Source organism: Amblyomma mixtum, chromosome 4, assembly GCF_055824585.1.
Source record: "Amblyomma mixtum isolate Tamu chromosome 4, ASM5582458v1, whole genome shotgun sequence".
Taxonomy (NCBI): Eukaryota; Metazoa; Arthropoda; class Arachnida; order Ixodida; family Ixodidae; genus Amblyomma; species Amblyomma mixtum.
In genome coordinates this window covers 84,099,268-84,116,286 of record NC_143015.1, presented here as the reverse complement: position 1 = coordinate 84,116,286, position 17,019 = coordinate 84,099,268, and the positions used below count along the sequence as shown (strand labels likewise).

The window sequence follows — 17,019 nt, the reverse complement described above, 5'->3', positions numbered from 1 at the left end:
GAATAGTTACCTTTTTAACTATTACTGTTAGGCTCCTTAACTATTGAGAGGCTGTAGTTCATTGTAAGTTATGTTCACATCAGTTTTTAGAATTTCGAGAACGCATTTACCCGCAGCGCTATGGTCTAAGAAACGTTGCTGTTTCAAGGAGTTGCGCGCACTAGAGAGGTTGTATGCCTGCAAGCTTCTCGAAATCGCATGTATTTTGGCGTGACTTAGCCAAAATTTGTCGAGCCACAGCGCCGACGGTAACCGCGTTTTCAAAATTCTAAAGACTGATTGCATATTACTTACCGTGGGCTACACGCTTGTCAATAATTAAGGAGCCTAACAGTATTGGTTAAAAGGTTAAGTATTCAATATAAGTTAACCAACCTGCTTGTTAGGACGTCTTAGCTCTATTCTGATGTAGTACGCCCCTGGCAATGATATGCCGAAAAAATCGCACATTAACTCAAAAAGCCTGCTTTTAAAAGTTGTATAAAGTCTTGGATGAAACATTGTGGATATGCCGGGTGTTTCAGCGAACACTTTCAAGAATCTTTAGAAGTAGGCTTTATTTGGTAAAAATATGGCTTTTGCGACAAAGCATTACCAATGTTGTCGGACACCAGAAAACCGGCGAATCGTGTTAGGTAGTAAGCTTAGTTAACTAATTTTTGGTTAACTTTTTACTGGTAGAGTTAGGCTACCAGTTGCAATTAGAGATTCGTAGCCGGTCGTTAGTAATAGCTATATCAGTTTTTAGAATTCCGAAAATGCAGTTACCCTCACCGCTGTGCCTCGACAAAGTTTGGCTGCATCCTGCGAAAATACATGCGCTTTTGAAAGCATGGCGGAAAAGCAACCCCTCCAGTGCACGTAACAAGTCGAAAAAGCCAATTTTTTGTCGAGCCACAGCGCCAAGGGTACTCGCGTTTTGAAATTTTATTAACTGATATGGCTATTACTAACGGCCGGCTACAGATGTCTATTTGCAACCAGGTGCCTAACTCTGATAGCTTATTTATTTATTTATTTGAACATACTGCAGGCCCTTTTCGGGCCCATGCAGGAGTGTTTACAATGCATCATTGATCAAACAGAGTAAAAACAAAAATTCAAAAATACAGAGATGTTCTCTGACGCAAACACAAAAAGATTAGGAGAGAATTAAACAGAAAAGTCAATTTTTTCCATATAATTAAGAAATTGTTCCACGGACGTACACTTCACCGCATCTTATGGTAATTTATTCCAATGATATATCATCTGGAAACAGGGAGTACTTGTGGATATTTACACGGCTGACTGGTTGACGAAGTGTTTTACTATGGTTTGTTCTAGACGAGTGTTTGAATGGCGGGTGTAAGTATTGTGAATTGGCTATTTTGAAGTGACCGTGAAGAAGTTGGAACAAAAACTTTAATCTTGAAATGATTCTTCTCTGTGACAGGCTTTGTCAATTTGACTGAACTTATAGACTGGTAGTTAAAGAGTTAATTATTAGAAATTAATTAACCAGCTTGAAACTTATGATGATTCACCAGTGTTCTGGTGTCCGCCTGGCCTGGCAATACCGTGCCGCAAAAGCCATATTTTTACCCTAAAAAGCCTATTTTTGAAAATTTTTGAAAGTGTTCGCTGAAACACCCGGTATATAAACTACTGCCCGAACTAAGTGGTGTTGATCGAGCCGGAGAAGACAAGGTCACAGAGGCCTGTGGCCCAGCCGCTTTGTGTGATAAAGCGGGAGATGCGGTGAGCGCTGTCTTAGAGCCTTATCTTGAATTTCGTCTTTCCGCTGCTTCTGTCTCTGCGCAATATCTTGGGAGCTTTCAAGTGAAACACTTTTATCATTATACTGGAAATGAATGTGTGCGCTGTGCTGCAGTATGTAAAATTAAAATTATTAGCCGCTTATTTTTGATGAAATAATGCGACAAGCAGAGGCTTCTTTGTCTTCTAAATTGACTTGTAGACATGAATTTTTGTACTGAAAATCTGAGTGGCCTGCTAGTCTATTGAGTTGGCACGGAAGCAGCATTTGGAACACCATGGCTCATGCAGCGCATCTTTACCCTTCGCAGACGATCTTCGCGTTCTTGGTACTGCTGTGTCCGCCCCCGGCATACTCGGCGGATGACATTTCTTCCAAAATTGCTGAATTAACAAACAAATACATCCCAATTCGCACCCTTGTCTGTAACCATAACGCTCCATGGTACAGCACCTGTCTCAAGCGCTTGTCTAATAAAAAAAAGCGTCTCTACAAATCTGCGAAAGGTTCTGTTAGCATAACACGGTGGACTAAATACAAACTGGCAGCCCATGAGTATTTAACCGCGCTTAAACAAGCAAAGAATAACTTTCTTCATAATACCCTGCCATCAATGCTTAAAACCGACATAAAATTCTGGCGTGTGATTAACCCCAAAGCGGATGACATGATAACCTTGATTGACAGCTCTTCCAATGTTATTCCAGCTAACGAATGTGCGTCTGTACTTAACGAAGTTTTCCTGCGCAACTTTTCATCAACTACCAATATTACGCCCCAATCTACGCACAACAATGTTTATCCAGCAATGTTTCCCATAACCATTGAAGCAGAAGGCATCGAATCAATAATTTCATCTCTAAAACCATCTTCCGCTCCTGGGCACGATTTAATCAACGCGAAATTTTTGAAAAACACGAGCTGTTATTCTTCCATTTTTCTAACAAAGATATTCCAGCAGTCGCTCGAAAAAAGTTCTTTGCCGGCTGAATGGAAGGTAGGGAAGGTGATCCCACTCAATAAATCAGGTGACAAGCATTGTCCTTTTAACTACCGGCCTATCTCGCTCACTTGCATCCCATGTAAAATTCTAGAACATGTCCTTGCCTCAAATCTAGCTAGCTTTCTCGAATCCAATTCATTTTTCTCACCATCGCAACATGGCTTCCGCAAGACTTATTCATGTGAAACACAACTAGTATCATTCACGTATCAGCTAAACGTCATCCTTGACCGCTGTTCACTTGCCGACTGTATATTTTTAGATTTCTCGAAAGCATTTGATAAAGTATGCCATAACCTTCTAATGTTTAAGTTACATCAACTTAACATTGATCCCAAACTGCTTGCTTGGATCGAATGCTTTCTTTTTAACCGTTCGCAATTTGTTTCTGCTAATGACTCAACCTCGCAGCCAAGTAAAGTACAGTCGGGCGTACCTCAAGGGTCGGTACTTGGTCCTCTACTTTTTTTATTTTACATTAATGATCTACCCTCTTGTGTTTCCTCTAACATTCATTTATTCGCAGATGATTGCGTCATCTACAGGGAAATAATTTGCGACGATGACATATCTTCTCTTCAATCAGACCTTAACGTTATCTGTATTTGGTGCCAATCATGGTCAATGGAATTAAACATCAAAAAATGTAAATTTCTGCGTGTATCAAGAACATCCGTCCAGCTACCTTCCTATCACCTTAATAATGTCCCTCTAGATCCTGTTTCTTCTTACAAATATCTTGGTATCCATATTACTAGCAACCTCACTTGGTTCATTCACACTTCTTACGTAATTAATAATGCTAATCGCATGCTGGGATATCTAAAACGTAATTTCTCTAAGGCACCTTCTTCCCTAAAACTACTTCTATATAAGACACTGGTCCGCTCAAAGCTAGAGTATGCTGCAGCAGTGTGGGATCCCTTTCAACAAAACCTAATTCACTCATTAGAAATGGTCCAGAATAATTCTGCTCGTTTTATTGTATGTAATTATAACCGAACTGCCAGCATCTCTGCAATGAAATTAAATCTCAGCCTGCCATCTTTAGCATCTCGCCGTAAAGCCCTTAGACTCTCACTTTTTCACAAGATATTTTATCATCCTTCACTTCGCCACGAACTGATCTCCCCTCCCCAATACATTTCATCAAGGCTAGATCACAATAACAAAGTCGGAATTCCATTTTGCAAAACCAATGCCATGTTTCAGTCATTTCTTCCGCGCACAGCTGCTGAGTGGAATCACCTTCCTGCATCTACCGCTACCATTACTGACAACCAACGCTTCAAAACAGCATTAGAAAACTTTGTATAAGTAGGAGCATCATCTTTTTTTTTAATTCTATATTCTTGTTGTTTTTTGTACGAGCGTTTTGTTTGTTTGTTTTTCACTGTATTGCTGCGCTGTATTTTGTGTATTATACACTATTAACCAGCACACCAAGAACCCAACAGCTAATAATGTATAACTAGGAGCAATCATTTTTGTATTACTAATTAGTTTGCTGCACTGTACATTTTTTTCTTAAATTTTTGTAACCACTCCCCTCTATAATGCCTCTGGCCCTGAGGGTACACGAAATAAATAAATAAATAAATAAATAAATAAATAAATAAATAAATAAATAAATAAATAAATAAATAAATAAATAAATAAATAAATAAATAAATAAATAAATAAATAAATAAATAAATAAATAAATAAATAAATTTAAATACTGAACACAAGTACTGCCAAAAGTATAGATGGCACGGTGATGCGAAATATACCACGTCAAGTTAGTGCGTCAAAACTGACGGTTATCAATTTTCATGCGTGCGGGGAAATGCCTTCAAAGCAGCCTGAGAAAAAGGAATCTGAAGATAGGGCAACAGTGTGTTTTCTATTCTCATAGTATGAGTCGCAATACGACCATCCTTCAGTAGGAACATTAGGCGCAGTTCCAGAGCATTGCTGCGAGACACTCAGTAGTCAAACTTCAGCGTCTTCCTTTCTAGCTGTACATGGCATTCCCATCTCCTTAAATAAACATATTCACGCGCAGGTAGAACAGGCTCTGAAGGAAAGCCGAAAACAGTTAAGAAATACGGCAAAGGTGTCTTTTTCCATACTCATGCAACATACGGCGTCATGCGCAAAACTTGTACCATTTTGGACTAGGGCGGTCGACGACGCGGCAGTTCTGGTCCATGCAAGAGCTCTTAGTTGTTAACGTCATTGATGGTTGCAAGACTCTACAGGGTTGGAAATTATGCCTAATTTCCATTTCAGACAAGCCCATTTGTTGCACAGGAGTCCTCACTGAAACTTGGTCGCCGGGGTTCGAACATTTTCCGTTGGCGGAGGTTGCAGTGGCGTATATTTAGATTCTGTTTCCTCCCGACGTGCCAGCCGACCTGCTTGCTTAGCATGTTTGGTAAAGTTCTCAGCGTCGAAAGCCGGTTATTCATAGCTCGGGCAAGGTAGCTATGCGTCTAGCCTTGTCCGATCAGCCATGCGGTTGAGAACGGCAGACGGGGTGAAACGCATCGTTTGCTGGAGTGCCGTATCGTACGCAAACATGACGTAGGGGGATGGGGTCATGAATCTTGTGATTCGCGTCGATATACATCGACAGCATGCTGGTGTTTGTCTTTTTGAGTCTGTCCGTAAACCCATTCGTCTACTTGTGGTAAGCGGTCTTTCTGCAATAAATCATGTCACTCAGATGAAGAACTTCGGGTATTAATTACGAATGAAGGCAGTCTCTCCATTAGTAGCGATGTATGGCAGGGCATCGCACCGAAGGACGATCTGCAGAATAAAGAAATGGGCGACTTCAGACGCGGTGCCACAATTTTATGCTTCGGCCTCCGTATAGCGAGTCAGACAATGAGTGGAGACGATGTTGCACCGGTTACTATCTGAGGGTACAGGATTATGTTCGAGGATGTCTATGCAGATTTGATCAAATGGTGAAGTGGGTGGTTCAGTTAGCTGGAGGAACACCAGCAGGCCTGAATGACGAGGTCTTCTGCTGTTGACATTGGGGACAGCTTTGGACGTACTGTTTGTAATTAATGGCAAGTCGGGACCAAGAGAATATGTGTCACATTCTAGCCATTGTTCGCGATGAGCTCAAGTGGCCTCAGAAGTGAGTTCATTTTGGCAGGCAGAAAGTATTTCCTGTGGAAGTGCTGTTCGTACCACGAGAACGTAAAGTCTGCAAATAGACCTTGCGCTGTTCACATAAAGGACCTGACCTCTTACAGAGAACGAGGAGTCGTCGAGAGAACCACTAAAGAATGGACGCGTTTTGGACCTCCAATTATTTAACAAGAGAGCTTTGGGTTGGCTCGCTGTTAAGTGGCCAGGTCAAAGGTGCTGATGGACCCATGGTAACTGCTGTCGTCGGAGTCGTTGGTGTCAAAGTCGATGGGCGCCCGTGACAGAGATTCGGCATCTTTGTGCTTATGCCCCGAATTCTGGACTCTGGTCAGATCCGACACCTGCAGGCGGAGCCAGTTTCTTGTAGAACATAGAATCAGCCAATTGCCTGTGAGCCTCCGCAACGTAGTCTTTCATGTTCATAATGGCGATCGCACCACCTTTGTCGACGGGCTTGAGGACTATGTCGCTATTATTCGCCAATTTTTTAATCGCATTGCTTTCCTCAGTTGAAATAGTGGGATTACATCAACATTACCTGTTGTAGGTATCCAGTATGTTGTTTTGAAATCCCTTTATGTAGAGATCAAGGCATCGATCGTGCTGGCTGGGAGGTTTCCACCGTTTGTTTGAACGCGAGTGGCTATTCGTGTTCTTTGGGGTGGGTCGATCGTAGAAATTCAGCCCTCGTGACGGAGCACTAATCTCTTAGCTGGATAAACTGTAACTGGAAAGACTGATTATGTTATGGGAATCTGCTTAGTTATTAGATGTCCTTACGGTTGTTTCAACTCTTGTCAGAGGTTGCGACGACTCAGGTATGAGCACGCCATCCCGAAGGAGTTTTCTTGCTTTTACCGCGCCGATTTCACCTTCTTTCTTTGGACAGTATCTGTTTAACAAAGAGATTCCTTAATCCGACAATCTAGACTGGCTCTCTGCATTTAGCAGTTACTTAGCATAATGATCATAGTGGCACGTAACTATATAGGTAAGTTCTAAGGAGGCTTTCTTCAGCGTTTGATCCCATTTAGCACGGCCGACACAAGACAGATCTACGGCAGACTTCTTTATACTAGTGAGGCATTTAGGAGCAATGGACGCCGCGTAGCTGGGGCATTCCGGAAACAATGCGCTCGCTCCTCAGACGCGTGCCTTGGAAGAAAGAGAGCGGCCGTGCTCGTCACGTCAGCAGTACAGGCTGCGTGAAATTGAGTCTTCCGATCTAGAAGTCGCCGCATGGTACAAGGCCGGCTGACAGCGTGAAAACTAGGCGAGAGAGGCTAAGCGGGCGGCCGATACGCCCGAAGAACGAGACCAACGTCTCGCGAAGAGACGCCGCCAAGCGGCTGGACGACAACGACGGCATGTCGCTACCGAAAGATCAGGAGACGAAACTGCTTTCGCTACGTATACCCTGGCCTAGCTGAGCTAAGCCAGTGCCAGTTTTTTGATGAAATAATCGTTTGCTACATACTTATAATAGCAAACTTAAAATATCAACCACCTCAGATTGAGGTCGTTCTGAAAATAAATTATTGCAAAGACTAACCCAAAATGCAAAACAGCCCAACATTCTCGAGTCGTAAAGCAGTACTGACAGGTGACGAAGCCGTTTTAAATTCAAATAAGGCGCATTCATATTCGCGCCCGATTTTTAGTGCTTAAATTAAGCGTTCTGGAGTCATCGAAATTACCAAGTCGCACTATGCTAATATCATTTACATTTAGCAAATTTTATCCGAAATTTTCAGCGCCTCGCCATTGTAGGGGTAAGCAGGCGTTTCTGTGGAATTACAGGTTGTCAGAATGAGACACCAATGCCATTGCGCAATCATCATTAGTTACGATTGTTCAATCTTCCAGACCTTTTAAGTATCAAAAGAATGGTGCTTACCGTCACAGTGTTGATGAGGTTCATCAGGACTCTATCCTGGAAAGCGAATGCAAAACTCGCTTGAATAAACGCACCTGAAGCATGCCAGCACGCGTGAAAGAAAAGGATGGACAGCTCTGTTTTTTCTTGTAGACTCTCACAGAGATAAGCCCATTGTCTCTTTAAGCGGCAGAAATGTATAGCAAAGAATATAATACAAAGTGAAGGCGGCGGTTTTGAAACTTAAATTGTGGTGGCATAACCACCCATTAGCACAGGAAAAAGAAACTACAACCACTTGTCGCTGGGATGCGACTGGATCAGCGCTACCTGGCACGCGATATGATTAAAGCAGTGTTGACACGATGCATTACTAGTACTGATACTTAACGGCCACTAACAACCATAAACTCCTCAGTAGCCTACGAATGACTAGGCAGATTTTTGGCCGAGAGGGAGTGCATTTTGCATCACGGCCCGGGTTAGAGCTTCTAATATCATTGCCCAAATTGGTTTTTACCGCCTGGTGAAGACCAGAGTAGAGTCGCCGTGTCCTGAACAGGCAGCTGTGTATCGCTTTGATGTGAGCCCTCCTGAATACCAACGTTATGGGGTGTGGGGACCGTATCGTGACATCGACGGCAACGTGAAACCGGTAGCACTACGCTAGTACAGATAGCTTTGTTACAAGGAAACGGAAATCGTGAAATCAATTTTTTGAAGCTCGAACCGAAACTGCCTCGCCCTAAGAACTGCAACCCCGTTTGCGGTTGTTGCTAATAGCGTCCTAAAAAGACGGTCTTCAGATCAATGTGACTTTCGTCATCTTTTCTTTTAGAATGCGGTATTAGAAAAGCTTTTAGCTGCTACCTTTTGCTTCCTCTATACAACCAACTATATCAAGCATAGCTAGCGACCGTAGCGCCAGGAACGGCAGTCAAGAGGCCTAGCAATGACTGTAATATCCGGGCAGTCATCTACACTTTCTCTGTTTGTCTTGTGCCACAGTGGAATTCCAAGCGCTTTTGGACGGGTAGGTTTATGGGGTTCATTCTAAGCTGCTTTCAAATAGAGGTCGGTGAAGTCTTCTTTCTCGACCTTTGTTTTTACCGTACCAGCTATCTCCCGAGAAAAAAAAAAACAGTTTTCGACGAACTCGCAGATGCAGCCGCACTCTCTGGCGACCGTCGTGCTACATAAGCATTGAATGCGTCGTTATGCACACTACAGATATCCTACCATTTTCACCAGCACCCAGGCGAGTAATTTCAGCATAGCCAAATTATCCCTAGTTCCTGAAAGAACCGTCGATCACATCTTGGCGTTGCAGTTTACACTGAACGTGGCTGCACTGTAATGACCAGCTGTTCAGTTGATTGGCCATTGGCATTGCGGTTTCGACCAATGTGAAGTAGATTAATTTTCTTTTGAGCATGCCTGCATAAGCTGCTACAGAAATTAGCCACACGTCGGTAATTAAGTGAGCTGCGCAATTATGTTTACGGTCTCAATTATTTTAGGCACTCTGCCGCTTTTGAGCAAAAATCGACAAACATTCCGAGTGCTCAATTTTTCTTGTGCATATTTGGTCGCTCATAACGAGGATAGTGCGTACCTATGATCTCATTTTCACTGCTAAAAGCTAAGCAATGGTAAATTTGTAATTAACTTTAGCGTCTAGGCTTAAATAACTAGTACGTGACAAATTACAGTTAACAGCGAATTTCGGAAGTTTGGCTACCTTAGGCTGTTCGCTACGTACCGAAATTTTAACGAAGTAGCATTTTGGGCTGTACCTTAATTGTACACGGCCACCGTGGTTGCCATCGTACCCGTGACATCGTGTTGAGTAGGATAAAAATATCAGTAGTGAGCCAATGCCGAAAGTCAATACGCGAAGGACAGGAAAAGACCCAATGGTGGTACTTACCGTTGCGATCGCTCCATTCTGGCAGAGCAGGAGGGTTTGATTGACGCACTGAAAAAGGCAGCAAAGAATTTCGGACAATCAGAGCGTGCGCACGGCATGTTTTCCATGCCCATGGCGCATGGTGTTACGAACCACTGCTTTTAAGAAGGAATAGTTTAAAAAATATGATATATGCGAAATGTTTTCGCATCAGAATTTTGGTTGCTTGTTTTCCCTGTAATGACGTGGAGGCATTGGTTTTATATCAGTCAGCCTTAGTGTTCGCTAGCAACCGCTAAAAAATATTTATAACGGAGATTTTTCTTTCTCAGCTATTTCGCGATGGGTGCGACATCAGAGGCCTGCATATGTTACATGAGGCATCAAAACCCGCGATATCATGCCGCCTGGTCATTTTAATTCACTACAATACATACGCCAATCTGCCTCAGGAGCCACAATATCAATGAACACAGGAGGAGCGAAGATACTGCAGTTTTTTGAACGTCACATGATCTGTACTTCCTCTTCACGTCATTGAAACCATTCGCACCCTGAAACCAAAACTGAAACAGCTCGAGAGATGAAATTCAATTATAAATTAATCAGCTGTCGTTGGCGAACATCACGCCCTGTTCAAAGTGCACTGACGTCTTGCGCATAATTATAGAAAAGAAAAATCATAAAACCAAAATATAGTGCCTATACTTCTTTAGACAAGAAATTGTTTCTACAAATGGATGCACGGGACATGTTTACATGCCGACTCCATGTGGCGGCAAGGGGCCACTGATTTTAGGGAAGAAATAGTTTATAAACAAGAGTGCATGCGGCTTGCTACCATGGCCACGCCACGTGATGTTAAAGGATCACTGATTTTAAGCAAGAAACGGTTTTGCAAGTGTTCGTTTATATCTACCGTGCCTATCCTCAGTAGCGATAACGGGTCACTGCTTCTGAAGAAGACATGTTTTCTAAACATTAGCCCGTATGCTATATTTAGCGTGCCCATCGTACGTGGTGTTAAAGGGCGACTGCTTAACTGCTTTTACGGAAGGAAAAGTTGCTCAAAATGAGTGCGTACGGGTATCTAGTGTGGTGTGAACAGGACACTGTTCTTAGGGATCAAATATTTTAAAGGTGATTGCCTTCAATGGCTTATACTGTCGTCTGTTAACAAGGCGTGTCACAAGATTTTAACACGGGAACTAAAAAAGATCAAAGAAAACCAATGGTTGCTGCAGATAGAGAAAAAAATGAACCTAGAAGGCCTGTTTGATACTATAGATTAATTAGTTAATTAATTATAGGCAAAAATGTGTAAATTGCGTCGAAATAGCGCGGGCATCGATACAGCCATGTGAACGGCGTGACGTCACATCCACCGGAAGTCGTCACAGAATGTCACAGAATGGTCGGAAAAACGTCGGATTTGTGGCAAATTAGATGGAGAAATGTACAATTAAGCGTCATTAACATTTAAGATGAGCGAAAGATGTCCAATTTGGATACCGATATAGCCACGGGAACGGTGTGACGTCACATCCACCGAAAGTCATCACGGCATAGTGTCCTCGGATTTTGCCTCTCAACACTTTAGTTGCCAAAGTGTACACAAATGTTTTTTTAATAGTGAGTACATGACCTTTATCAATCCTTTGAAGAAAAAAAAATGGCCTGGCTTAGCTTATGGTTAAGCCTAGGATGCGAAGCATACCGCCGGCGGAGGCTGCGCGTCCGCAAGCGAGCGCACGAGTTGAGCCCCAGCTTTCACAGCTGTTGTGGCGTCATATCACGTGGTGCGCCGATGTAGGTCAAGTGGTAGCTACGCGGCCGCGCGCGGGGCAGCAAGGAAGAGCTCGGTTGTGCGGCTAGTATGCTTCGCATAAAAATAGTTGCCAAACATGCATGTATACGCTATGTTCACCACGGCAATACATGATTGTGTTGAGCAGGCACTATTTTTAAGCAGGTAATAGTTTCGAAAAGTAAAAGTATGCAGTATAAACTACTCCGCCACTGTCGAGACGAGCAAACGGGCGTCTTGCTTTTCGTGCGCACATAATGTGTGATTAAATTGGCAGACGAAGAGGTTTGGAGTAACTAGCAGTGGACTTACGTGTCGCTTAAAGGGCAACTGCAGCACTTTTTTGAGAATTTCGCGATATTGAAGGATTCAAATCGATATAGGCTGTAGGCGAAGCATGCCAAGTGTTCTTACACTAGCATTTATAATAGGGACGTAATCGACGATTGAATTTTGCGCTTCTCCTCAGTTCACCGGAGGTGTGCGGGGAAACCCAGCGTGACGTCACGGACGGTATGATTTCAAATTACCGCTGTCGTCAGCCACACCCTGCCCTGACTCGTTAGGCGCTTCCAAACAACTAGTTCTCGGCAAGGTTCGCCTTCGGTGGCGTTGTTTTTTTTTTCTTCAAAGCAAGGTGTTTGTGTTTTGGAAACGTACCGATACCGTCGATAACATATCATGCGCGCCCCACTTGACGTTGTGCGCTGCGGTGAAGCTTGAAGGGCGTCCGGATTTCAATCGGCGATTACATCACTATTTTAAGTGCTAGCCCAAAAAGACTTCGTATGCTTTACCTGCAAAGTTTCACACAATCGACCCTCTTAAGCTTGTTGATTTCTAAAACCTATACAGTTTCCCTTTAAGCAATGGTAAAAAGACGGCAAAGAAAATTAAAAGCAACTCACTCTTCCGATGTTCAGAACGTCTGGCAGCGTGATGGATATGGGTGCTGTGCAGGTGGTGTTTGCATTCAGCAGAGTTGTACATCCGGGCGTGCCGGTGATGATGCACAGAGGAATCAGCACGATATTCGCGAAGGGAACCAGGAAACCTGCAGGATGTTTTTTCGCAAAGGTTCAGAGAAAGCGGTACAGGCGTGCTTTGGATCGCACACGAAAATATCCGCGTCAGAGGCAGAGTTGAAATTGTGTCAACGTTTCTGCCTTATGAAAAGCGCCAATAGCGACAGCATGAAGCGAATAAATGTTAACATATTATCGCTATCGGACGTGAAGCGAGCAGAGTTGCCTAGAGGCACAGCCGTTTTCCTCTCGAGAAAAAAGTCGCAAGCGCAAAGCTGACTGTGGTGGCATATCTTAAACAGCTGTGCACTGTTATGCATGATGATTTTGTGACAGACAGGGTGGCTGGCGGCGCCTCGTAATGGTTTATCTGAGAAAACGCTTTGAATGAGGTAAAAGAGCGGTCTCCATATAGAGGTTTAGGTTTCGGTTTGGTTTATTGGTGTTTAACGTCCCAAAGCGACTCAGGCTAAGAGGGACGCCGTAGTGAAGGGCTCCGGAAATTTCGACCACCTGGGGTTCTTTAACGTGCACTGACATTGCACAGTACACGGGCCTCTAGAATTTCGCCTCCATCGAAATTCACCCGCCGCCACCGCGATCGAGGTGTCTGAGGTGCAAAATGAAGAACGAAAACAGTAAAGAAAGAAGAATAAGTACAGTGGTGTCGCAAGACAGGACCACCACTTGCATTCATACTCCCCCGCTAGGTATCGCACGATATGCAAGTTACTGAATGCAGATGACCTTTCCTCGGCTATTAAAAGAAGAAGAGAAAGGCTGAAGCGACTGTTCACATAATGTAACATGAGATTCAGCGTGTGCTCAGTGTGGAAGAGCAAGTGGAGAAAAAACAATTACATCGACGAAGTTGCTGCTTAACGCGAGAAGTTAAGCGAAAGGTTTCCCCAAGACGGCGTCTTCGCTTCTGTTGGAGTTTGAGAGTGCCCCGAGCTCGTAATCCATTCGCGCACGAATAGGGGCCGATTCACACGACGGTCCATTCGCCCGCGGCCCGCGCATCACGTGTTCATGCGTCAGCACATTGAGTGGCGCGCTGACCTGGCCCCGGGCCGAAAGCGCGCCTCTCAATGCGTGCTGACGCATGAACACGTAGTGTGCGGGCCGCGGGCGAAAGGACCGTCGTGTGCATCGGCTGGTGAGTCGACCGTCCGGGCATGGCCAAAGAGGCACCTAAGAGAGATGCTGCCCACTGTGGCTTGCGATACTATCGACATATGCTGCCCCGCTGCGGTGGCTCAGCGATTACGGCGCTCGGCTGCTGGCCCGAAAGACGTGGGTTCGATCCTGGTCGCGGCGGCTGAATTTCGATCGAGGCCAAATTCTACACGCCCGTGTACTGTGCGATGTCAGTGCACGTTAAAGAACTCCAGGTGGTCGAAATTTCCAGAGCCCTTCACTACGGAGTCCCTCATAGCCGTAGTCGCTTTGGGACGTTAAACCCTAATAAACCAATAAACCATGAACATAGGCTGCGTTTATGTGTGACTATGTTCAGTTTGACCGCGCAGTCTGGCGGCATCACATTGCGGCCCACGCACAGTTGGTCTTTGCCGTGGCCAACGCTTACCATCACGCCCAATTTCGCTGCTGCCTGGAGCTAATCGGACTCTCCAGCGCTTGCCATGGCAAGGAGTTGCGCGCCCGCTTTGACCCTCAGTGACGACAGTGTGTTCATCGGCGGGTTAACTACAGTCGGCATAGTCAAGCGATCTTACTGCCTAGTTAAGTGATCTTAAGCTCAACCCACAAACGAACCAATTAACAGCCTTGCCCCGCGCCAACTCAGCTATGCGCCCCAAAGAAGACGAAGAGGCCGCGGGGGTGTGAGGACTACTCGGGCTGCCTTGACTGCGCTGTGACGGATGACGCACTGGTTAACTCCCTGTAAAAGCTTTCGCTGAAAATAAAGTGACTCGAGAACCTGTCCAGGGCTTCGGTTGATTACTGGGTCACATAACTTCGTAATATGACCAAACATAATGATCACGCGACGTATATATATGGAATACCATCATTTCATTGAGGCGACTACTGCGAGATCTTGTGAGCCGTAGGAGGCTGATGGGGAGGTGGGGGGGAGGGGAGGTGATGGGGAGCGCATTTCCTCCAAGGTGGGTGCAATCCGCCCCCGCCACATGAAACGACATGAAGACGTGATCTTCTCAGAACACGACTTTTTTTTAGAGTCCACGTTGAAAAGAGCTGTGCGTGCTTAAGGGTCGTCAATATTTAATCGAAAAGCACTATTTCTTATTGTACATGAAAGCAGCAAATCTGCTCGAGTTGAAATTACTATCCCCTTAGTCAGCAGTCAAGTTATGCCGCCCATACTGAGGTCAGTGCCTCGACCAACACACAAAGGTTCAGTGTCTGTCCTAACCATGTTCATGGCGAAGAAAAATCGGTTCAACTCCATGCTCCAGCACAGTTTCTGAGTTAGGCTTAATTTATCTGTCTGGCGTGGACGAACGGGTCGCCATCCTAAAGAGACACTGGGGCCGAATGGAACTTCTTCACTATCGATATATTATCGTGTCCCACTGATGATAAGGCTACTGTCACTGATAAAATAGTGGTTGTAAGCCAGAAAAGGTGCAAAATCGAAGTGGAGGTAGCGCCACCGTCAGCCATTTTTGTAGCTGCCATGACGTCAATAATTTTAACGCGATAGGACTGCGGCTGTCGTCACAGCAAAACAACTCCGAAAGATAGCAGAAAATTCTCTGACTGATCGCCACAGTGATGAAGTCACAGGTGTCATGCGACCACGAAGGCCCAATCGCAGCGCGCAGCTAAATTTAAAAATCCATCCCCACTGAAGGAGGTGGAAAGGTGCGACACTGTCTACATCGCTACCGGAGAGGGCAAGCGTAGCCGGAGGCGTCATAATGTCAGGTGGGAGGATCACGTAATAAATAAATAAAACACTTCACGGACGCGTCCGAGAGTGAGCCCGCAGCGGCGCAAGCAGATCGGTATCGCTGGCCACTGCATTACATCACAACATCTCCCCCGAAGCCGAAAATTCTCTGTGTTTAGCTATAGTCTCTCGCACTACACTTTCGATACGGTCATCTCCAAGGATTTCACCCATTCATGCGCAGTTGTACCAGAACACGTCGCTATCGCATTGCTTTCTAAAGGTGACTTAAACGGCGCCATAATTATTTCTGCCTACGTATCCTTCATGTTAGCTCGGTCACATCGTCGATTATTTATAACCGGTGACCATGAAGACATTTTCCTCATGACGTCACTAATGATGGTGAGGTTGCGGAAAGAAAGGTTCTATTTTTGAAATCGATTCCACTCAGCAAAAAATGCGCCTTTTCGTGCCTTAAAAAGCCACGCACTTGAATTTTAGACTGAAAAAGAATTAGACGGAGTTGTCCTCAATTCCTCTTCAATGACGCGTCAAGTCACTCCTGATGGCGTACATACTTTCCAGAAACCGATCGCGGGATGCTGTTCCCTTACGGATGGGGACTACTCCATTTATGAGGGCGAGAGGTGGAGAGAGGAATGTATAATGGACTGCTGGCTTAGAGCGGGGTTTGCCTGATTCAGATGCCCAGGGGTGGCTGCAATGTCCCGGGTACGGCGGACCGGGAAAAACTGGTGTCCGCGCAATGGGAGGTACGGCGAGTTTACCGGAAAATTCCAGTTAGGTGGCGGATGGGTCATGATTATGACTGCCAGATCATGAGATAGAGGGTGAAGGGTATTCCTCCCCCCCCCCCCCCCCCCAGTCTCCTCCTTCGCAGAAAGACAGAGAAGAAAGAAAGAGAGAGAAAGCTTTTGAAAATGACCCAGACAGATTGTCCAGCACCACGTACACGTTTCGCTAACTGGCTATGAACAGGCGGGATTGTGAAATGTAAGGACAGGTATTGGAGCTGCTCTTTTGACGGGGCCAGCGAGCTGTCCAAGGAGCCTGCGTTCCTCGAGGAACTAGCTGCAATTTTTGAGTGATAACGGCCTTGTGAGGGGGGCACTTGTGTGCAATTAAGTGATAGCCGTGGGCCGCACCTGTCCATCTACAGAAGTTGAGGAAAGCAATCAGAAAAGGAAAAAAAATAGCTATGGTTCATCTACTCTTCTTGCTGGTTAGAGAGCAAAAGCTGTGGTGTATCGGGCAAGTAGACATGGCTTGTTGTCTCGAACGTTCAGTGCGTTCCCTATAACTTGGCTCCTCGCTTAATTGGAGCATCTGTAATTTACATGCTCACAATCAAATTATTCATGAACGCCTCCGTACATATCTGAAAGATACGTTTCTTGGACTTCTGTGAATTCACTAGACGCGCCTTCATTCACTTCAAAAAGTCACAGTCGTGGCGGAGTGGATTCGCCAGGCAGTTACTGTTGTTACTCTTCGGTTTTTGGGACCTGGAAGTTTTTGGTTTTGTATATAGTGGTCCACGTCGAAGCAAGGGCACAAAGGCGAGACCGCAACGTTGAACCTG

General features: G+C 44.9%; 1 protein-coding gene across 1 annotated transcript in view; it reads right to left on the bottom strand.

Annotated features, from left to right (window-relative positions):
• LOC149347247 (uncharacterized) overlaps nucleotides 1–17,019 on the bottom strand; it is a 30,442-nt gene that overhangs the window by 4,091 nt on the left and 9,332 nt on the right. The window contains exons 6-8 of the mRNA XM_089585536.1: nucleotides 12,413–12,558; nucleotides 9,719–9,766; nucleotides 7,810–7,845 (exon numbers count right to left, since the gene is read on the bottom strand). Coding sequence (XP_089441662.1) covers nucleotides 7,810–7,845; nucleotides 9,719–9,766; nucleotides 12,413–12,558 — 230 coding nt within the window. The remainder of the gene's footprint in view (nucleotides 1–7,809; nucleotides 7,846–9,718; nucleotides 9,767–12,412; nucleotides 12,559–17,019) is intronic.